This window comes from Anser anser, assembly GCF_964211835.1.
Source record: "Anser anser genome assembly, chromosome: 3".
Classification (NCBI taxonomy): Eukaryota; Metazoa; Chordata; class Aves; order Anseriformes; family Anatidae; genus Anser; species Anser anser.
The window spans coordinates 110,092,542-110,115,517 of NC_139722.1; the positions used below are offsets into that span (position 1 = coordinate 110,092,542).

General features: G+C 42.3%; 2 protein-coding genes across 4 annotated transcripts in view; both read left to right on the forward strand.

Moving 5' to 3' along the window:
- The window catches only part of CRLS1 (cardiolipin synthase 1), an 81,045-nt gene that overhangs the window by 3,888 nt on the left and 54,181 nt on the right, over positions 1 to 22,976 (forward strand). The window contains exon 6 of one of the 2 annotated variants that reach the window (XM_083832187.1): positions 612 to 941. In XM_083832187.1, the coding sequence (XP_083688313.1) occupies positions 612 to 699 (88 nt within the window). In that variant the 3' untranslated portion in view covers positions 700 to 941. Of the gene's footprint in view, positions 1 to 611; positions 3,035 to 22,976 lie in introns of those variants that run through there. The other variant, XM_083832186.1, reaches the window with a different exon arrangement.
- COMMD1 (copper metabolism domain containing 1) overlaps positions 2,825 to 22,976 on the forward strand; it is a gene marked incomplete at its 5' end in the record, with an annotated part of 74,333 nt that continues 54,181 nt past the window's right edge. The window contains 2 exons of one of the 2 annotated variants that reach the window (XM_083832189.1): positions 2,895 to 3,034; positions 3,914 to 4,113. Coding sequence is in view for 1 of the 2 variants with exons in the window: in XM_083832188.1 (XP_083688314.1) it covers positions 2,825 to 3,034 (210 nt within the window). Of the gene's footprint in view, positions 3,035 to 3,913; positions 4,114 to 22,976 lie in introns of both variants that reach the window. The other variant, XM_083832188.1, reaches the window with a different exon arrangement.

The window sequence follows — 22,976 nt, forward strand, 5'->3', positions numbered from 1 at the left end:
AAACAAACAGAAAAACAGCCACAAAGCTTTTAAGGAACTAGGAACCTTTATCTTAATAGTCAAGTGTGGTTTTCATCCTGTTGGAAAGCCGAACCCGAAATTGCATCTGTGAAAGACGCTTACCTTGCTATTTCTCTGGAATTCTGAGAGAGTTCCCACATAGTGAGTAATGAAGAAATGTGAGGTATAACTTACCAGGATACTGTAGGAATGCTCTAACAATGATGTCAGCGAGCCTGGCAGTGGTAGCGAGGGGCAGGACTGCAACAGTGACTCACGCGTGAATGGTGCCAGCCTTTGACAGAGAGGAGCACTGCTCATTTAGAAATACCTAATATGCCCAGGAAGGGAACAAAAAAGGCTGAATCCAAAACTTGTGCTTTAGCTTTGGTGCTTGTTAAAATATAAGTTCAAGTCATTCCTATTATTTGAATGCTCCCCTTTTGTGCAACCACGGGATGGTTTCTCACATCAGTCACTTATCACGCTGGTAAAAATTCTTTAGGCTGCAAATACCGAAGCAGATCATTGTCTTCCCTTCTTTAAAACAAGTGTTAACATTACTGTCGTACTCGCACTCACCTGACTTACAGGACCTGTTTTTCCCAAAGGTGCATCACAGCGTTCACGACGGTAACATCTGCGTATAGCTATTACCACTACGGCCGGAAAACGGTTCAGGTGATAAATAACAAATGAAGTATTATTGAAAGGACCGTGCCTTGGCAGGATGGTTTGCTGTACTGCAGAAGATGGTTGTAATGCAACTGGGCTTTTGGATAGAAACCTGTTTTTTCTGCTTAAACCATGGCATCACAATGAAGTGAAGTTTGAACATGTACTGTGTATATAAATAGAGAATTTTCAATGTATTTTTAATTTGTTTAAAATTAAGGTTGTTTACAAAATCAAATAAATAATATTCTTAAAGACACAGGTCACTGGTTGCTGCCATGTGCATTTTGAGTAATTTTATACTGGTTTTGAAGTCAGAAGTAGGCACTTTTCCGCAGCTGTTTTGCCATCCTCATGCAATGAACTGAACAGATCTGAGAAGAAAAAGCAATTATAAGAGCAAATTGTACCTCAACCTAAGTCAATAAAGCAGCATTGCTTATTAGGACTTAATGACACATTTCAGCTTGCAGCAGAAGAAAGAATGTCATCGAGGAGCAGAATCTCTAGAAATTTAAGCCGGAGTGAGAGCAAATGTTATTTCATTTTCCATGGTGATATGGGTAGCCCATTGAAGGGTTATTACTTCCCCCTGCCCCTTCCCCTCTGCCCATATTTATTTTATTTTTAAATAGGAGCAAGTGTTCTCACCAGAGAAGTGTTCTGAGTCTGGGAATGGTTGGCTGTGCATTGGAGAGTCTGTAGCCAAATTAGGCATGGAGATACACTCCTCTGACTATACTACTAATTTCTAGTGATCGAAGCAGACTGCATCTCCTTTGTCTCCAGTTTCTTTAAAGCTTGTGTAGGTGCCATTAATTCTAGCTCCACTGGAGAAAGTGAGCGTGTTAACAATTGTCCAAATTAATGGAGAAATTGAAAGAAAATTATAGGTGCACATCCTGTTGATTTTTCCTGTTCCTCCAGCTTCAAGAGGTATACAGCAATCCCACTCAGATACAGGCACCTCATCTGTGTTCTTTGCCAGTTCTATGCTTTCAGAAAGATACAGAATAAAGAACAGACTGTTCGAGGGGGCAGAACAGACTGTATTGATCATAATTTATATTTTATATTTTAGAGGAACATGTGGTATTTCTTGTACGTCATAAAAGTACAACAATGAAAGGCTTAATTAACTGAAATCAGGTGGTATATGATACCACTGTATTAACAGAAGAACACTGCTATAGGCATCTCCTTTGAGAGCACGTAGTCTCTTTTGTGACTGTATATGCCTGTATATATAAAACATTTTAATATTTTTTATATTTGAACTTGTATAGAATGGTGCACAGAGAAAACGCTTGATTTTTATTAGTGCCTCTTTCTGAGCTGTCCCCACGTTTTGTGGTTTACCTTGTGTCTTACAACAAAGGGATACAAAGCACATCCTATGGAAGTTCCCTTAAAATACCTGAATATTTACTAAAAGTGGAATATTTTAATTCAAGTACAGTTCAAAACGCAGAGATTTATTGCACTGCATTGGGTCATTCCTCTTTGGTTGTGGCTTCTGGGGGATAGCTCTTTTTTTAATTCACAGATAACTTTGAAACATCGCATGTAATTGTCAGGGCGTGGGAAAATAGTGGTGAGAATAGTGAATGTTATAATTACATTAGTGAATTTATTATAGTGAAGGGATAACAGTGAAGGATCCACGGTGGTGTGTGTCATTACACTTGTCACTACTTGTGTTGGTATGTCAAAGGTACGATTACCTGGTAGTATGTGCCTAAACATTTGTGTTAAATAAAGTTCTGCTAGAGCTGCTTTTAGAGCTGCTGCTTTTAGAGCTGCTGCTCTTCCAGTCACGGATTTGTTTGGTACTTGATCTTTACCATCAGCCTGCCGGAGCACATAATCCATCTGACACTCGTGAAGAAGAAAATCAGCCTTCCGTTTCTCCTTGCCCAACGCGTGAATGCTACCTCAGGCACGGCTCTGCGCTGCAGGTGGAAGCGTGTCGGCTCTAACCACGAAAACATGAGCTCCTCCTCACGGACAGAGCTTGCTTTCACCCTGTGAGGAAGGTGCAGAGCCCCGGCCAGCAGCGGGGACCACCGCGGGGCCGAGCCCCGGCCGCCAGGCGCCAGCCGAGAGCCCGGAGCGGGGCGGGCCGAGGCGCTGGGGCCGCCCCTCCAAAATGGCCGACCAGCAGCAGCAGCAGCAGCAGGCAGCGGGAGCAGGATCGGAGGGCTGCAAGGCGCTGGGCGCTCTGCTCAGCGGCATCGCGCAGGCCGCCTACCACGGCAACGCGGCCCTGACGGCCGAGCTGCTCCGCGGGCAGCTCTATCCCGAGGCGGCGCCCGAGGAGTTCGCGGCCCTGCGCGCCAAGATGGGCGGCCTCCTGCAGGTACCGCCCGCGGGTTTGGGGGCTCGGGGGGTCCCGGGGCTCGGCACGGAGCTGTTCGGGGTGCTCCTGTGAGGAGGAGCGGGAGTGGGGTGTTAATCTGGGTGTTGGACGCCCGCATCCCAGTATGTAGCAGCGAACTTCTTGTATTGCGGGGGGCTTTCTTTCTGAAACGTTCCTTGGCATCTAAGTAAAGCTGCAACATCTGCTTTGTCCTCTGTCAGTACGTACTGTTATTACTGGATGCCGCTTGTGTTATAAAGATTATTCATCTCTCCTTAAAACCATTATATGTGAAGTTACAGCCCTCTGAGAAATACTTGGAATTACCTTAGATCATTTTGTATGGCAGGAAAACGTCCAAAAAACTAGAAGATACTGGCTTTACTTCTCCCTGTACTTTTATTTCTTACAAGGTCAAAAGTGTGTATTCATTTCAAAAGACTGTAAAACGTCTTTGTTTCTCCGTCCCTAACTCTGTACCAGGAGGTGGTATCGTAGCACTGACACCCGTGTTAGCGCAGCAGGCGCTGCTCTAATTCCTGACCACACAGCAGCAGTCACCAACTCCAGCTTAGTCTTTCATAATTACACCGTGCTCACAGCATCGTTAGCAGCAGCATCCCCCAGTTTGTCCATCAGGTATGTGTATGTGAAACATACCACTTTGATTTGTAATTTCTTTATTGTCGTTCATGCCTGAAGACAACTGCCTTGATAGCCACAGCAGTCAGATCTGCCTGGTGTCCTGCAAGATGCAGTATGCTAATTGAGAAGTATATTATTGCCAAAATCCACCCCAAACCATTCTATGATTCAAAAAGTGGTTGTTTTTGCCCCCTTTTGGCCATACCCACTGCCGCTTCCTTCTGACAACTGCAGTGCTTTCTGGACCACTCGGTGAGCGGACAGTTGGCTGTCAGGTTGCTGAATAACTCAAAGGGAGGAAGAGAAACAGAACGACTGAAGCTCCTGAGGCTAAATTGTCTCATGAAAAGATCAGCTGAGTGTCAGAAGTGAATGAAGGAGGCAGCTTGGACTGCGTAGCCAGGAGTAGCGAGTGAAGGGGAGCAGGGAGCGAGGTGAGTTCTTTCATCAGTTCACTGAAGAAAAACAAAATCAGTGTCAGTTTGTACAGTGGGCAGCAAACTGGAGTGCCTCAGACCCACTGTCTGTTCTCTGTTCCCTCTTAGGGGGTGATGGTGACTGGCATTACCAATGTCCCACAAGTGTCATGGCCTGAATCCTTGGCTCAAAGCCAGGATGTTTCGAGTTCTACTCGACAGCCACAGGACCAGTGGGAGACAAAACAAAAAGCCATAAAAACCGAACTTTCTGCTCTATGGTATTCTCTAAAAAAAAATAGATGAATGCTTTCTATTTTTTTTCCGTACTATGTATTTTGGCTGATATGTCAAACTTTTTCTCTAGATTTTCTAGATTAGAATTTCTGATTCACTCTTCTGTTTTATTTTTGAAATTGGTTTCCTCTAAATTTGTGTAAGCTAGATTTTACTGTATTATTCACCGTGCTCTGTTCTGATGGCCATTTTTCAGATGGTTATGTCCCTTTCTTATTTTTGACCCACCTTTTTTTTTGTAGATTGTTTGGTGGTAGAGTGTTTTTTTTTTTGAGGTGCTTTTGACTACCTCTGACAGATGACCAGCAAATACAAGTAGCATTTTTCTACTAATTTCAATGCAGTTCTGTAGTGTAGTAACTTCAGATAAATGCTAACTTCATAGGAATGTTCTCCAAACTCTGTGCATGCACTGTTTTTTCTCTTTACAGGAATATTTAGCTCTTTAGCCATGACTGAAGCTTGACAGCTGCTCAGCCAAAATGATGTATTTGAGGCCAGAAGAAAAGACAGTGCCACATCCAGAGGACATAGCTAGAGAAACTTAGGCAAACATAGCTGATAGATTTGGAATTTGATGAGGATGCTAGCGCTTATTTTCTGCTTTTATGTAGAGTCCATAGTTTCTTTAATGATCAAATTCAGGTGATACCCTGAAAATGCTGAAATGAATATTGCTGTCTGAGTCTGAAGGTCTGATTCCTGCAGGACTTAAGACTTTCTGGTTGTGTCTGTGTGTGCTTTTGTTTTCCCTCTCAAAGACAAGTCTTATTCAAACATAGTTGAGATGTTCTTTACATAATGGTAATTCAGGCCCCAGAAAACATGATTAAAATTGTGTGATGTTTATTCATTGTTGTAACACCAGCATGCAGGTTAGGAGGATGGCAATCTGCTGGGGAAAGGATTTCATGTTCCCCAGGTGCTGCTTTAAGAACCCAAACTGATAACACCTGTGGTCTTTGAGGTGACACTTTCCAATTCAAGGTAGCATCTCGTTGTTATCAGGTGTGTGTCTCCTTGCCTTCATGCCCAGAAGTATGCTCATCGTATGGGTGAAATTCCTGGGAAACAGTCAAACTTTATACAGATCGGTGCACTTTGAAGTTGAAGTTTTAAGCTAAGCAATAAGCAATACTTTGTTCAGGCACAACTTCAGGATGAGTAGGCATGGATTTTGGTTATTTCTAGTGGGGCACTTAAAGGAAGTAACGTGTAAGTCCTGTGGATACTTCAGGATGATGAATCACAGAGATCCTGAAAAAGTCCCTTGGCTTTTAGGTTGTTTAGAGGGCCGTGTCTCTCCCACTTCAGTCAGTGTGGGGAGGTAGAAGTTATGCTTTGGAAGTAGGGAGGCTTAAGCTTTTGTCTACCCGTTGGCCTAGGTATTATTTGTGATGCTTCTGTTTCAGTTCTCAGAGCTAGCTTACAAATCTCTGCCTGTGGCATTGATTGTCTCATTTGAAGCCATCACACAGAATAAATACAGCGTGAGCCGTTCCCTGTTGTTTGAACAATGTGGCATGGAGAGACTTGAAGGTAAAGTTGCCTTGGCCCTTCAAGTTGCTGAACTAAATCTTCAACAACTGAGAACCAGAAAACACATCCTTGCATACGTCAGGGAGTTGCCTGGAATACTTTTAGTATCTCTATGATTATAAGTGTATGTGTTGTGTAGACTTGAAAAGTGTTCCTTTATATGTAACATCTTACTCTTTGGACACACATCTTGGATGCTAGTGTCTCCCCAGCACCTGGAGGAGCAACCTCTCCCTGAGGATGTGTTGTCCCTTCCTTGTCAATGGCTGAGTAAATCTATTCCAGTCCTTATATTTAATTCATTGTGAAAAATGTGCATGATTAAAGTGTTAACACCAATGCTTGTGTTTTTTCTGTGTTTTTTTCTTCTTTCTCTGGGTAAGGCAAGGGCAACAAACAGCAGAACAGGAGCAGAGAGTCAGAGAACTTGCTCGTGCAGCCAATTCCCTTGTGTAGCAGTGATCTGTACCTGAAGTTTAGAAGAAGACATAACTTTTTGTGTCTCCATTAATGATAATACTTAATCACACCAAATATATTGTGCTGGGCAGTAGCCATGCTGTTTGTTTTCAGATAACTCATTTGAGAGCCCAGGTTCTTTACATGGTCGATATGGAGAAGATAAGATGTCTTTTATTATCTTCTGTTGTCTCTGTAGGAATTGTAAACGCCTAACCTGGATGGGATGAACAGTACCTCGCTCCCCTCTCTCTTTTTTTTTTTTGACGCATACGCATGCTGTCAGTTCATTGTGAGAAGCAGAGAGATTCATTGGCCTTGTGACTATTTAATTGCTGTAGTACTTTACGTCCTCTAAGTAGTAATCATAAATCAGTACTCTGAATGAGTCCATGCATAAATCAGCCACTTATTTCTGTTAGAGCTTATATAAATAAGGTGAAGGACTTTGCTGTACCCTCCCGCATTCCGTGTGTACGAAGCATGGTAACTTCTCAAGCATGTGAAAAGCACGGCACCTGTGAAATGTGTGGAAATGAATAGAGTCCCCAAAAGTGTATCCCGTTTACTGGAGCAATAAGACTTATTTTTTCCTGGTCTTTGTATAGTCTTGTATTTTATTTTATTTATAAAAGCTGTCTTGATAATCCACTTCTTCTGGCTGTTTCTTTTCCTCCCCATAGATCTGCGTATGTTTTACTGCAGAATGTGCATGAATAATCTGGCCTCTTTCTAAAGTCCCAACTTTATTTTATAGCGAAACAGCGTTTCCTTATTGCATTTGTCTCTAATGACATTTACTTTTTTTTACGTTTCATTTCTTGTGTGGAATTTCCTAGAAGGTAGAACAAAACTCCAGGAAGGCTGGCCGGGGAGAACTGTATCATCTCAATGTTTTGTCAATTACATTTAACTTTCTGCTCGCATATTTCCCAGCCCCAATCCCAGACATTTACAAAGCCTTAAGAAAGGGGGGGAGATCCGCTCCTGCAAATTCTCACCCTGAGCGTTTTCGGTTCTCAAAGACATCTTCATCCTGATCAAAATACTAAATTTGTCTCCTCCTCATGTAAATTTAATTTGCTGAGTTACTTCCTGTGGTTTCAGGAAAAAAAAAAAAAGGCTTGTTACATCTAGAGTAATTCCACTCTTTTCCTTTTGGTGGCGGCAGGCTCTTGAATTTACCGAATGTGCTGGAAGTGTCCCGCTCACTCTTCTGCTTCAGAACAAACTGTACGTTGGCTAAATGACAACGAAAATTCATCACGAGGAGTATAAATATTGTATTTGATTTATTTTTTGCGAATAGTGAGGGTGTTACCATCTGTAATGAATACAGCAGTATGTCCCTGGTAAAATATTAATCAGGATGTACATAAGTACTGTGGGAGAACTGAGCATTTGATATCCAGCACGGGAAATGCACCCAAAACATCGCACAGGAAAGCATTTCTTAGCCCTCTTCCTCCTCTCGTTTCCACTAGAAATCACACTGATATTCCTACCAGCTTTTCTAGCGACTGTGGTATTTCATTTCCCTGCTGTTTAAGCCAAGAAGCTGGCGGTACCGTTGTAGTTTGGCTCTGCTTGCCTTCACAGTTTATTGAAACCCCATCCTGAAGCTGTTTCTACGTTGCGAAGTGCCCCGTTGCTGCTGGTGGTTATTAGTCATTGCGCCTTTGGAGGATGTTTTTCGGGTAAGAAACCATTCGATCAAAATCTGATCTAAAGGCTTGCGGGGGAAAACCTCAGTGCCACCGGCAGATAAAATTGCTCAGAGCACAAAGCTCTGGGGAGGAACAGCAGCGACCTGCGGGTGCTTTGAGGGCTGACGGCTGCCACTGGCACACCGGGTCCCTACAGGCTGTCACCCGACTGCGGTCCTGTCCTGACCAAGTCGCCGTTGTCACCTGGAGAAGGGGTCCCAAAGCATTACTGCTGCTGCTTGGGAGGGAAGAGACGATAGATCTTGGTGAAAGGGGTCTGCCTTTATGTGAGAAGTCAGAGCAGAAAGATGGTCGTGGAGTCTATCAGTTGAGGAGGATGGAAGCCTTTTTGTCTTCTTCAGGGGAGGGTAGAGGCCTTTTCTTCAGGGTTTCTGCTGACAGCCATTGATGGGGGGGAAAAACCCAAACTTCTTGCATTTTCTGGTATGGCAAGAGAGCTGCTGTTCTTCCCTCTCTCAGCTAACTTGTGATTCTTCACATACATGGGCTTTGTCGTGGGCTCATTTTATCGAATGCTTCACAATTGTCTTGGAAGCCCACGCTTCTCAGAGGCAGAACAGCCTCAATGCGAAGGCGGAGGTGAAATCATTTGGGAAGAGTTATCGGTAAAGATTGCTTGCTTTCTGATGCCTGGAATTACTCTTGTGCCTGTGTCTACTCACTGAAAACGAGTGCCTGTTAGATACGTTCGTTCTTCTCAATTTGGGTAAAAGGCAACAAGTTAGCCTGTAAGAGGGCATCGACAAGTGCTGTGTCCGTATCAGATGCTTTCTGCCCAAATACGCATCCCACGTGGTGTGAAACCTCTCATTCCCACCAGTGTGCTTCTTTTGAGAGATTTTATTGGGCTAGACAGAAATGTGCTAACAACAACGCTGTGCAGAGTTTTGTGAGGGAGGGTGGGCATGTCTGCTGTGTTATAACAGGATGTGCACGGGAAAATGATGATTATCTAAATTGATGTTTGCCTGGGACAACTGAACAACAACCCCAGTTGTTTTTTAATCCAGTGAAACACAGCTGTTACATAGCCCAGCTGCCACCTCTGCGGGTCTGGTGTCGCAGCGTGCGTTTTCTGTTCCTTTACGTGCCTACAGTTATTGTTCCTTTTTGTTCCTTTTTTTTTGGTCGTGTTTCGACGTCATCTTAGGAGGGTAGAAAATTGCTTGTTCGCTTGAAATACCGTCCGCTATGCTGTAGCGATAAAAACGTTCATGGTGAAAGTGCTTCCACGCTGAATTGTTTTAGATCTCAGTACATGTATGTGAGGTCAGTTCGAGTAAGGGCTGGTGGGGCTGGCAGTGTCGGAATAACACCAACTGGAGGGGAAAAGCTCTTCAAGAGAATGGGCTGGAGAGGAGGGTTGGCTGCAGGATGCTGCGTGGCTGAAGGACACTTCAAGTAGCCGTAGGCTCAGTGCTTCACTGCCTAGAGCAGCGGTTTACTGCTTGTATGTTAATAAGAACAATACACTTTCATCACTCTGGATTTCTTTAATATTTATTCTTTTTCAGTTTCTCCAATTGCAGAGCTCAGTGTTTGTATTAAGTTCAAGCCTTTCATATTCTGTTCTCATTACTATTTTAATTCCAGAATAGGCATTTAGATGGCAGTGTTTTTGCTGGGAGCTACAGGACATGAAGGTGGCGGATTCTTGCAGCGTGAGCGGTTTTCTACAAATTGGGCTGTCATTTGAACAATGTGGCCTGAGCGAGGATTCTCATCTGCACCTGCAAATTACAAACATTTTAGCACTCCTGCTGCTGGGCATTAATGAGCGCACCTCCTGAAGGCAGGCAGAAACAGAAGGACTCTAATATAGTTTATTTAATCGGGAGTATTTTCTGTAACTCAGGCATGAGACAGAGATGAAAGATCACTTCCTAATGAGAGTGGTCCTACACTCATTTCATTTGAGGCTGTAAAGTGCCGATATACTACAGCCGTGCCATTTAATTAAAAAGGGCTCACTTTATATTTAATGGTTTACTTGACCTTTTGCATCGCATCGTTTATCTATCTCCTTATCTATAGACAAGTGGTAAATTAAAAGAAGTAGGCAAACTTGCGTCATTGATGTGGTAAGCTCTGTATTGCTCAAATTAGAAGCAAGCCTCTCTCGGTTTTTCCTCAGTTCTGGTGTGGGTAATTTCTGATTATATCTCTAGAGATCTAGGTGCTCTGTCCCAGCTGTGGAGGTGGTGGCTGCGCTCTAGTGTCTAGAGCAGACAGGTCAGTGCCAGCTCTTCACGTTTATACTGATGGTGCGTTATGTTTTAGCTTAAAAATGCCGTACTAAAAATCTGGTGACCCCGCCAATGGGCTTCCAGAGCAGCATACTGGTGAGAAAGCTGGATTCTCTGGTGGTCAGGATGTTTTGTGTCCCGTTCATTTCCTTTTTCCCATCCAAATACATAGTTTTAATCACATCTGTAGGACTTCTGCAAGTAGTATTTTTGTCATCAATAACATGTTTCCATCAAAAAAAGCGAAGAAACAAAACCCCACAGGTGAGTTTATCATGTAACACATATGTGTGTGTGCTTGCGCGTGCCCGTACGAAGGCACAGGAAGGAAAGTACTGAACTTTTGGGTAGACCTGTGCGCTGTCAAGAGTTGGACTTGATGATCCTTAAGGGTCCCTTCCAACTCAGGATATTCTATGATTCTATGATTCTATAAGTATTTTGGTTGTGCTGGAATTCATTAGTCCCATCTCATTGCTGCAGTCTTTCCATTGACCTTAAGAAGAGTCTAGTCTGACTGAAGACTGTGGAGTTCGATCTTGCTTTTGAAGTTCATTGCTACAAATTAAATGCTTCTACTATTCTTAATTAGTATTTGTCCAACACGTGCCATATGGAGTATATCTGAAAAGGGAAAAAGACCCCCTTAGGCTTCAGGTGTGGTTTTGTGCCTTTATTTCAATAACACGAGTTCTCCATTTCCTATTCCCAAAAGTCTGGGGGAAATGCTGAAGAGGACAATGAAGTCACTGCCACCTTCTGTCTCAGTTCTGGTGGTTTCCTGGGCTAGTATTAATCGTCTTTCTGCATTAAATGTGGCCTATGAAAAGGTGGGAACTTGAGTTGTCTCTCGTTTTCTTTCTGTTTGGTGCCTGAAGAAGAACTAAAAGGAAAAGGGATGGCTGTATTTACATGTGAGTCTTGACTGCTCTGTTTTCTATGAAAGACTGAGAAACCAGAAGACCATCCAGAGCAAGCTGGTGATTTGTTTGTTCTTGTCATTTACATTAATTTCATCTTGGACAGAGTGATCAGACCTTCACGTAGGAGCATTACTTATTTTGCATCCTGGTTTTGAAGCTTTAGGGACTGATAGCTTCTTACTTGGAGCCTAAAGCTTAGCTGCAGGCAGGGAGCAAGCACCAGGTTCCTCCCCATCGGCAGTGGGATTAAGGGGGGAAGGATGCTTTCTGTCAAGAGCTTCGGAGGTGATGTGTAGCTCGTGAAGTCCACAGACTGGGTATGTGGAAGCTGGGAGTGCTTACCAGGGAAATTGTCTTTGCTTACCATTTCATTACACTCCTTCCGAGATACCCGGTGTTAGAAAGGATCCTGGGTTTGATGGAGGTTTGGGCTGACACAGTTCAACTGTTCGAATTTTCTCTGTTTAGTCCAGTTTTAACCTTTCTTTCCACTTTAAGTACAATATGTTTCTAGTAATAAACACTTTTTTTTTTTTACTCTACCCAGGACTGCACTGAAATTGTATTCTTTGTGATTTTTTTCTTTGTGATATGATACTTTTAAAATTGTGCCTGTTACTACTGTTGTGAAGGAGAATAAATATTTTCTTGCTCTGGGAGTCTCCTAAAGTTGGCAATGGAGGAAAAATTCTTCTTCCAATCTTGCCAGTGTCAAGATGCAGCACAGCTGTGCAGATAACACTTCTTTTTTTCACACATACATACTTTTAAACTGTGAGTAATGATTGATATTATTAGAGAAAGAGACTGTTTGATCTTGGAGTGACCATCATCTCTGCTAACATACACACATCCGTGTTTCGCAGAAAGTTCAGAACAAGCAGAGAGCAGCAGAAAGAGCTGTTCATGCATTGGATAACCAACACCATACCGGAGATGAAGAACTGTGGCGTTCACTTGAGCCACTGAAGTTCACAGTTAGTATTACAAAGAAATTCAGGTGACACTTACGTCATCTCTTTACTTGCTAAGCAGCTGAAGTTTTCCATTCCTGGTAAGGTTTAGCCACCATGGTATGGGTGTGATGTGTAATAGTTCTTCTGCTGTGTTAACTGAATACAGTTGCTTAGATCAACTTACAGAAAAAATCTTTCAATACCAAAAACTCAAATGATGGAGAAAGTGCTATGGGACTTGCTGGAATTATTCCATTTCATAACTTGTACTTGGAGTTTTCTTCCAGTGTGGTGACTGAGTGGGGTGGAGCCTTGAACTCTTCAGTGTGCTCAGAGGATGTTGATATTTGCAATAGTTTATTAAAAAGTAAAAATAAAAATACCAGGAACCACGATTGTTATGTGATGTCTTTTCTTCGTTTGCATTTTATTCATTGAGCCTCATGGGGCAGAAGTTGCCAGGTGAGACCCTCCAAGGACTTGAGTTCCAACCTGAGCAACCTGCCTGGCTCCCTGGGGGCTCTCCTCGGGTAGAAGGATTGCTTACAGCTTACTGAGGAGGCTCTCAAATTCATCCCTGGAGGTGCCCTGTCTTTAGGGCAAGATGAAGTGAGTGACTTCCTTAAAGGAAAAGGCTTAAATATTCTGCTTTTTTATTTTGTATATACCATTATGGATAATGATGGAAACTTCTACACAGTAACTTCTAAAAAGCATTTAATAGATACGTGGAATAAGCCTGATCTGCCTGGAAGGTGCAATAACCTCCATGGCACAGGATTAGGAGTATTCATTATTGGGAAGACCAAACTGGTATCTTGTTCCGAGGCATTTTCGTTATGCATTCTGAACTCCTGAAGGTTAAAGACAGTAGGTTTTCTATCACGTTGTTTGATTACCAGTAGTTACGTACAAGGAAAACGAATCATCCTACACATTTAACCATCCAGTGATTTAAAACTGGACCCTTTGCACAAATTGAGATTTGCCCTTCACTGTGTTCACAGTGCACAAACACCTGTGTAGAGCTCACGGCCCAAGATTTAGTTAGGAGTACTCGATCTCTTAGAAAATTGGGTACTTCTGCAGCTGTACAGCAAAGTTGTTCCTCCCTCCTCCCCAGCTCCCCATGGAGTTTAGTGTCTGTGTACCAGCTCTGCTTCAGGATAGCATGTTTCACTTGGAAAGATGACAGTGATCTTGGAACATGTTTTTTTTCTCCTCCTTCTTATTTGGCATCTTCCACATCTTCCACATTTACCTGTTAACAATGCTCTTTGATGCGTGACTCCACGTAAATAAAAACAGACTACAGCTGAACCTTGGTGAAAGGAATCATAAAATATACTGCGTAGAGCAAATGTGAAATAATACCCAGCCTGGCCAAACACCTTTATTTGGACTTAAAATTGGGATTTCTTTTTAGTTGTTTTAAGAAATGTTTCTATAATTCTCTAATTTGCTATGGTAATATATTCTGGAAAAATTGCTTTCTTCTTTCTCTTCTAACAGTAAAAGTTGCAATACAAATATACTTTGAGTGAAATTCTCTGTTTTTCCACGTAAGGTGAGATTTTTTTCATGTTGAGATGTATCTGGATCTCTGCCAAGCGATTCCTACCTCAACTCAGTCTTTCCTTTTTGTGCTCTGCAGTTCTCTATAAACCGTGATGTCAGGATGGGGAAACATGTTCTTAAGATGCACGCAGGCCCTGAAGCAGGATCTTGGTGAAAGGCAAGGGAGCAGCAGACACTTTTTTTCTGTCTGACGTTTGTGTGTGACTTGGTTGACTCAGGACTGTCGTGTCTGATGCATGATTCATTCATGCTCTTTTTGCCAATTCTGGTTGGAGTGTAAGTGATCGGCTGTTCTACCAGGCTGGTTATATAAATACCTTTTGGTTTTACATTATCGAAGATGGTACAAATATTTACAGATTTGTAGCAGTTAGGATTTCTTCTGTATTTTTTTATTTAACTTTTGTGTTTTTTTTTTTTTTAAGTGAACAAAACATGTACGACCCCCTTTTTCCACAGAAGAAGAAACAGGACATTTAGGCAGCTTTCTTGTAGCCTCCTTCAGGTACTGGAAGGCAACTCTAAGTTCTTCCCAGAGCCTTCTCTTCTCCAGGTTGAACAACCCCAGCTCCCTCAGCCTGTCTGTCTAAGAGGTGTGCTCCAGCCCCCGATCATCCTCATGGCTGTCCTGTGGACCTGCTCCAACAGGTCTACATCTTTCTGATATTGGGGGCCCCAGAGCTGAATGCGGGGCTCCAGGTGGGGTCTGACGAGAGCAAGGCTGAGGGGGACAGTCCTCTCCCTCGCCCTGCTTTTGGTGCAGCCCAGGATGTGGTTGGCTTTCTGGGCTGCAAGCCCACGTTGCCGGCTCACGTCGAGCTCTTTGCCCACCAGGACCTCCAATGGAGGTGATAAGCTGCAGCTCTGATTCTTGTCGGGGACTTGCTCAAGTTTGTGAGTTTCTGTGACGTGCAAGCCTGTCAGCCTTGGGCTTTGAGGTTAGGCCCTGTTGTTTGAGACCTCCCCCCCCTCTTCTACACCGCCTGCTTTGGCATCTGCACCCCCAGCATTGCCAGCGTGCGTCTGTGGTTTTCTCTCCTGAGGTGCTGGCCTCTCCTGGTGGGCCCTCGAGACTGGGGGTTGTTACGCTGCCTTTCAACCCTCTTGAGAGCTGTAAGGAGCCAGAAGGCACGTGCAGCTGGTGCAGAAAGGCTCTTCCCCCACCAGTCACTGGATGTGTCTGCTGGTACCTGACAAGTGACCGTGCGCGTGCCTCTGTTTGTGACCCTGGCATCGAGTCTCCTGCATGACCAAAAAGAAAGCGAGGGATCTGGCTGTGGCCAGGAGGGTGGTGGTTGCTCATTGCTCGTTATTCAATTCATTTTATTACGCATCATTTAAATCTCTTACCAGTCTTGTAATGGAAAGTGAGTGCTAGATAAATTGTCTAGCCCGTGTGGACAAACAGTAAGGGGCTTATCAAACATGGGTATGGCTTTCAGTCAAACAGGGGCTAGGAAAGCCATGGGAAAAGTGAATTGATGCTTTCTGATGACAGACTGTGCTGCCTTGGGGCATTTTAGGGCTGAAGTTTTTTGCCTTTGAGGCCTATGATGGTGAAATCTAAAGCTGGATTTTGTTACGCACCAGGTTTTGACAGGCTGTGTGTATGCAAGCATAGCAGACCGCCGCCGTGCATGTCCAGCTCATGAGAGCAACACAAACGGTCTGTGGAGGCAAAGAAGAGGAGAGTTGTTTCTACAGATTTGCTGGAAAACCTGATTACTTGGCTTGTTCTACCAAAAGATGACTTGATCCTAATGTGATTGAAGTGGAGAATTCCCTCTGGGGTAATTACAGTCATAAAGACTTAATGCGATTCCACTGGAAAACGCTTTAAGATGGGTATTTAGTCTTGAACTTTTTTTTTCTTTTTCTAAAACATTTATTAGATTTAGTTCTAAGAGCATTCTTGTTACAGCAAATGGTATTTAAATCTTTATGGGAAAGCGAGGAAAGGTTTCTGCTGAGCATCCCAGCCTGGGTTTTGCTCCCAGGCTCCGGTGGTGTTTTCCAGCCCCTCAGGGGGAGTGGGATCCGTACTTAAGAAGTTGTGACTCTTAAAATGAACAGTTTGACCTGCTGCCCCCTTGCCATCATAAGGCTCAGGTGTTAACTACTACAAAGGCTGCTCCTGGTTTTGGCGAACGTGTTTTGTATTTCACTGAGCTGACAGGAGGAACAAGCATGTTGTACGTGCCAAAAGGAAGACCTGCCGTCTGGTATCCTGGGACTGGAAGCTTACCTCTCACCTGTCGGGCCTGTCAGCATGTAACGTGAGTCGTCAAAATACGTGACGAGTGACCAGATAGTAAAGCACTCTTGCTTGCTGCCCTTGAAAATGAGTAGTCTGTAAACTTGTCTCCTTTACGCACCGGTCGCTTTGCTGCTATGAAATGTGTCTGCGGGGTTAGGAGCTAAGGCAGAGACAGGCTGCAGTGCTTTCCAGCTGTTTGTTCCCAAACCTGGATTTTACTTACGAGAACACCGCCTGTAAAGCACTGCGGTAAGCTCTGCTAATGTCTGCCCCATTACTGCATGCAGGGTAAGGCTACGGCTTTTTTTTCCGATTGCCCTCAAAATACGAGCTGATCCAACGTCTATTTTTAACTCTCCTAAGTGAAATGAGATTAAACATGAAGCAATAGTCCACGACAGCAAGTAATTTTCCCAGAATGATTGTAGAAACCTGATAAACACAGTTCTCATTTATTTTAAGAGGAAAAAGGAGGAGGAAAAAATGCCCATCACGTGATGTCTTCAGAGAAGGACAGGTCATGCCACCAATTCCGGGGCTGTCTCTCTATCTGTCCGTCTGTCTATTTTCCTTCTTTTGCTGCTGCCCTTGAATTTCTCTGTATTTACCATCTGCCGTTTATTCTGCCCTATCTGGGTGTCTCTTTTATTTTCCTCTCTTTTTTTTTTTTTTTTTTTTTTAGCAATACTGCATCGAATGGCTTCCATTTGTTGAACGTTCTTGTTTCTGAATATGGCTCCTTTATGGGGACTGAAGAAGAAACTGTTTTGGGCTGAATAATGTAACCTGCAAAGGTTTATACATTCTTCAAGAAGGTAACATGGCTCTACTGAAGCATAGCTCAGGGAGCACATGTGTATGCATATTTGTTTGAAAAAGGTTGAACCTGTCAAACTTGTCCATAGCATGGCTGTGTGTTTAAGAACTACTGGAAATGTGACATTTCTTTGCCTCCGCCCCATGTGGCAAAATGCTTTCTAAACCATAGCAAAGAATTTGACTCAAGTCAGGAGAAAAATGGTAGTAAAGCTCATTTAAAAATACTTTTTTTTTGTTGCTTACTATGTCCATCTTGGCCCGTACTCAACTGAATCAATTTACTCATATTTTTCATCCTCCTTTATAACCCTCGTAGATGTATGTTTATCTGCTATTAGTAGAACATTTCCTTATTTTTTTCAGTTCCCTCTTACCTCTCCTCCAGCCTGTCCAGCGCTTGTCTGCTCTCTGAGGAGTGCTTTCCATTGCCTTTTTTTTTTCTCTTATGCATTTCTTCCTCTTTCTATTTTAAATAATACAAGTAATTTGGAAACTATTACTCAGGAAGGGGGTGGTGCTTCTTTTTTATGCTTATTGCTTAAAATCCAAGTTTTTATAATCTGTTCATATTCTGAGTATGCAGGCATCATTTAGTGATCTAGATATGACTAATGTTATTAGTGGGTGGGCTTGTTTTGTTGTGTTTTTTTTTTCTTTAATTTTTATTCTGGTTCTGTAAGCGCAGGCAGAATCTTTAAGTAGGTCCAGACAGAGTAATCCCTATGATTCTCAGTTTCCTTTCTGCCAGAGATGGTTTTTAGGCTGGGGTGGGATGCTGTTTTGAGGCCAGTGCTGTAGGTTTGCAGGAAGTTCTCTCTGACCACAGGAGAATGGCTCAGGTTGCACTTCATGTGGTGACTGGCTGTTTTAATCAACGTTTCATCCTCCCTTTGTCATCAAACTAGCCTTCATACCACAAAAAAAAAGACACCTCCTGCAAATAAGTTTAGGAAGTGGTGTGTTAGGGAGTTACGAGTCCGAACTGTCACTTCTAGCAGACGTACAGACTAATGGTAGGGGCAGGCTGGAGAAAAAATGTTGTGGTAACTTCAGAAGGTTTTAAAAACTAATGCTGAGATCTCTTTGGCATTTAGCTGTAAGGTAGGCCAAAAATAGCTGCGTAGATGCTATCCTATTGTTACTGAGTTTCATGTTCAAATGAGAAAGTAATTTTACCAGAGAACACTGGAGTATGTGAATTTATATGCAAAAAAAATAAGATACTGGGTTTTGGGGATTTCTGCTTGGTGGGAACCTCGGAGGAAATGGAGGAGCACAGAAATGATCCATTCAGAAAAGTTTTATCTTCCCTTGTGCACATTTGATAAGTGTGTGAAATCAAGCTAAATAAGATTAGAAATGCAGGAAGGATGTAGTTTTGCCTGAAACTTCATCACGAGCACGTTTCTTTTCCCCCATCTGCAGTATCAGTTTAATAATTTTCTCGTTACTGTGTTGTGAGTGCCGTCCAAGAAGACAGCTAAATAAAAGTCAGGGTAACCCAAACTTAAAAATACTTACGTGTCCATTGGATATTCATTGACTTGGTTAGTGTCTCCTGGGCAATGAATCAAAAGGCTCTACGGGTTAGAATAAGAAAGAGATGTTGCACAAGTTCTGTTACCCGCTGGGAAAAAATTAAACAGTGGGTGTATAAACAAAATACATTATGCTCCTGATGATTGTCAGTTCTTTTCTGTAAGCAAATGGTTTAATATTCACTTTGACTGTATTACAGCTCAATACAAAGCAAACTGAAGTAATATTGGATGTAGTATGGAGCTTGAACGAAAGAAATCCCATGGATGAAGACTTAAAGATTTTAATTATAATCTTTGTACTTTGATTAAATGTATTGTTAAAGTCACTTGTGATTTCTGAATGACAAATATGGTGAGGTGGACAGGCCTCTAGTTCTGTATTTTTTTTGAAAGATGGATCACTGTTTCCAATGCAGCAAACAGGCTGTTGCATCTAATTTTGTCTTAATTCCAGTTCTCAGGAGAGCTCATAGACTCTGACACACAGTGTTTGTGAGATACAGCCTACCAACTAGTCCAAAACCTCTATCATCTTAAGAAACGTGGGAAAGTCTACTGCATTAATATCCGGGGAATGTCTGTGGGAATAACTGTTTTATTACGGGACTGGGTGCATCAGCAGTGCTTGGGAGAGATGCTGGCTAGTACATACTTAAAAAGGAGGGTTCAGAAACCACAGGGCTGCAGAGATGTTCTTGTAGCCCTCCTGCCTGAAGCTGCCATTGGCCCTAGAAGCTGCCTAAGTCACTTGGACGGATGAGAAAATGCCTGCACACACCGTCGTGGCCAGCTCCTGGAGCTCTTCCATTATCGTTGACAAGTCATGTTTTATTTCTGGAAATGAAGTGTGTTCTTTTTCCCAGTGGATTTTGCCAATTGTTGTTTCTCACTAGTATTGCATGCTTGTCAGTCTCTATTTCTCAGAAGAGAGAGTGATTTTAAGTCTGTTTTCCTTTTCTGTGTACCAAAGCACATGTCTAATGGATCTAATTAAGCAAATACAAAACTCCCCAGATTATCAAATATTGTTCCATTAAGGAAATAGTATTTGAAGTCATGTTTTTATAGGCTGAATTATATTCAAAGAGATAATGGGTATCTACTGAAGATGAATACAAAGAAAAGTCTGTGACCACATCTGTTTCTTGTTGCTTAAAAACACCTACCCAGTCTCTGGAAAGTAAAGCTGTCATGGGTTGCTCATTGTCTGATGTGCATAAGCTGTGCTTCCCAGGAAAAAGTGCATGTTTTTACAAATCTCAGAGTATATAACGTGAGGAAGCTTTTGATGTCTAAAAAAGGTCTCTTAGAGACTCTAGTTTTTAAAATAGACTTCATGGTGCCTTAGTCACTTGAATGAGTAGTTGTAGTAATGTAAATGGAATCTTTGATAGCTGAAGATTTGTCTTGAAGTAGTAAATCATTTGTGATAGGCAATACAAACTGGAATTGTATCCTACCCTTGGTGTCACGCTTCTAACACGACGCTTCTTGTTACATGATTGAGATGGGGACAGGCTGTAAATGAAAAGCGGGCCACAATGTTATATTGCAAAAATACGATTATGGAGCACTGCCGAAGAGACTAGGTGGGGAAGAAGGCAGGATCTCCATGTACCATATACTTAGCCTAGAAATACCCTAACGTGTCTCACTGATGGTATGGAGTGACTCACGGTGCTGCAGTGGATCCTGCGCTTCAAGGTCTGTCTGTATACCTCTTGAAAGAATGCTGAAAGTGATTCAGCTGTGGGAGTGGGTGGATAGAGCAGATTTCAACACCTCTGAGTCCCAAGGAGTTTTCAGTAATGGTGCCAAGGTGTATCTGTTTATTCCAGCAGTGGTATCTTGTCGCTGCAGTGGGAGCTGTACTACAGCTGCTCACTGTCCTGGTGGTGCTCAACGCTCATAAGCTCCCAGTGTTTAAAAAGCATGAGAGGGAGACCTGTAATCAGATGCATTTTATCTGCTGTTAGTTATAAACACAGAAGAACCACTCATTTTTTTAACTTTTCAATTAATCCTTAGAAATAGCAATAAGGTGTATTCACTGTAATTTCTCATTCTATGTTATTACGTAGGAGCATTGTTAAAAATAATGGAAAAAACTGTTCGTAATGATGTCCAGAATATAACTAGAATTATAATTTTTAGCCAAGTTAAATTAAGACATTTCCTCGAGCTTAAAGTTCAGAATTCAGAATGAACAGTCAACATTCATATGAGCACTCATGGGAGGACAACTGTGCTTGTTTAAAAACAAATTGTACAAGTATCTGTACAAGAAAAGAGATGGAAGATCAGTGAAGCCCTTAACTGTTCTTTCATTCTTTGTAATTTATATCTGGTTTCCTGTGCTAGAATTAAATGTTTCCAAGCTAGGATGAAGAATATTACAATGAGTTGCTGTTGTTCAGTTGCTTGAAGACCTTTATCGCTGATGGGTTTCCTTGTGAATTTCCAAGAAAGTGTCTTCGGTAATATCTTTGTGCAGTTATAGGGAGGTATAACTCATTGATTGTTTGCATTCTCTTCCAGTTAACATTTATATTCTTTTCACTTATATATGTATTTATGTAAAGTAACTTTTAGATAGTAATCTTATTTGCAAGCTGAGGGAGATTCTATTCTGAACGATGGACTATATCAGTGTGTTATTTATAACACACGCTGTATGATGTATGTTCCACCAAAACTCAGTATGGTTGTTACCTTCTGGTTTCTAGCTACGCGCATCCACAATATTAAGTGATCCGTATTGCATGTAAATGTGCACCCTTATCTGCAAGAGAAAGAGATGTAAATGATTGCTAATTGTGACACATGGTTTCCTTCCTCTGTTTGGTGTGATAGCCTTTTGTTAGCAAGCTATATCAGGGTGCTTCTGCTGCATGAACACACACAGGTTTTAAATGTAACTCGTAAACCTGCACAAAATGGTGAAAGGTGGTAGGTGTCAGAGAACGCACAAACAGGTCCTCGCACAAATTCACTGATATGACAAATATTAAAAGGGAACATATTTCACGCTGCTGTAAAAGATGGTCCTCTTCATGAAAGACCTGTATGTATGAAAGGAATGTGAGTCTAAATAAACACTTCTTTTAAAACAGAAAGTAAAAATGCTTTTGTCACTTACAAGATAATTAGAGTTGAATGTGCCTCCAGGTAAATATCTTCATGATAAAAAGCAATCAATGCACAGATACCATGAATTGAAGAAGACAATGGTACACTAGACATCTCACATCTTAAAATAAATTACCAGAACTCTGATTAAGCTGGAATCCTGATACAGCAGAGCAGTTACTTCTAGTATGGATTGCCGTTTATTTTCTTAATCATGTAACAGATGGCAGCCAATCCATCATGAGACTTTGGGAAGGCAGAGCTTCCCTCTTAAAACAAAATAGTACAAAAGTTTCAGGAGAAAGCTCTTACGTGCTGGATGATAAAAGGCTGAATCCTGTTGCAGATCACAAGCTGAGTGTTGTTTTTTGGAGGGTGGGGGCAGTTGTTTCTGATTTTATTTTATATTTTCTCTTGAAAAAACTCAGGTTAAGAAGGATGTGGTGTATTTGTGGAGGTGGTTGTTGGCTTCACTTGCTTTGACGCAGGAAATCTCCTGCCTTTGTTCTGTGTCACTTGCACGACGTGCGAGCTCTTTGTCCGGGACTAGTTCTTGTGTGGGTTTTTGTTGTTTTTTTTAAATCTGCTGTTGTATTTCAGGCCACTCTTGATGTGACTAAGATCGTGTGCTTTGCACTCTGCTGACGAATGTAGACCATCAATGGGGAGAAGCAGCAGATCTTGTATCTATCTGTGGGGAGTCCGAGGCTTTGGGAGCAAGATGGCTGCTTCCCTCAGCGCCATTTGCGGATGAGCGCTAGGCCTCCTTTCGAGCAGTGGCTTCAAAAGGCACAGATATATTACGTTTTGTCTTGGAAAGTGGTGAAGGTGTTAAGCCAGGGGACGTTTCAGACCAGAGGGCTTTGTTTCTTCTGTATTTGGCACTGGTAATGTGTGGAGTGCAGTAGTAGGAATACAGTGTCAAGGAAAATGGGTACAAATCCCAAGGATTTTAGCTTCGCATTGCCTTGCTGCTCTCTGCATTCACATGTTCTCGGAGGCGGCATGGATAAGTCGCGTCCATTTTGGGTGAGGATGAAACAGAAGTGTCTGCTTGAAATTACCATGGGGAAATTAGTGAGTTTCCTCCCTTCACGTCCTTTCTTCTCCTCCCTTCAGAGACGTATTTAGCGAACATTCCCAGTTAGGCGATGCAAATTTAAGGCTGTAGGATTACCAGTTTTGGAAAGATCAGTGGAAAAAGTGGATGTCTGTTAAATAAAGTGGGTTTTGGAAGAATCATTTCTGTTGCTTCACCCCTTGCAACCCCTTTGCAAAACACGCATACGGCTTTTACTGTAGCAGAGTCCACTGATGCTTCAGAAGAAGCCGCGGCTGCGTTTTTAACAATTTGAGATTTTTACAATTACAGTTGATACAATTACATTTTTACAATTGCTTTCCCATACA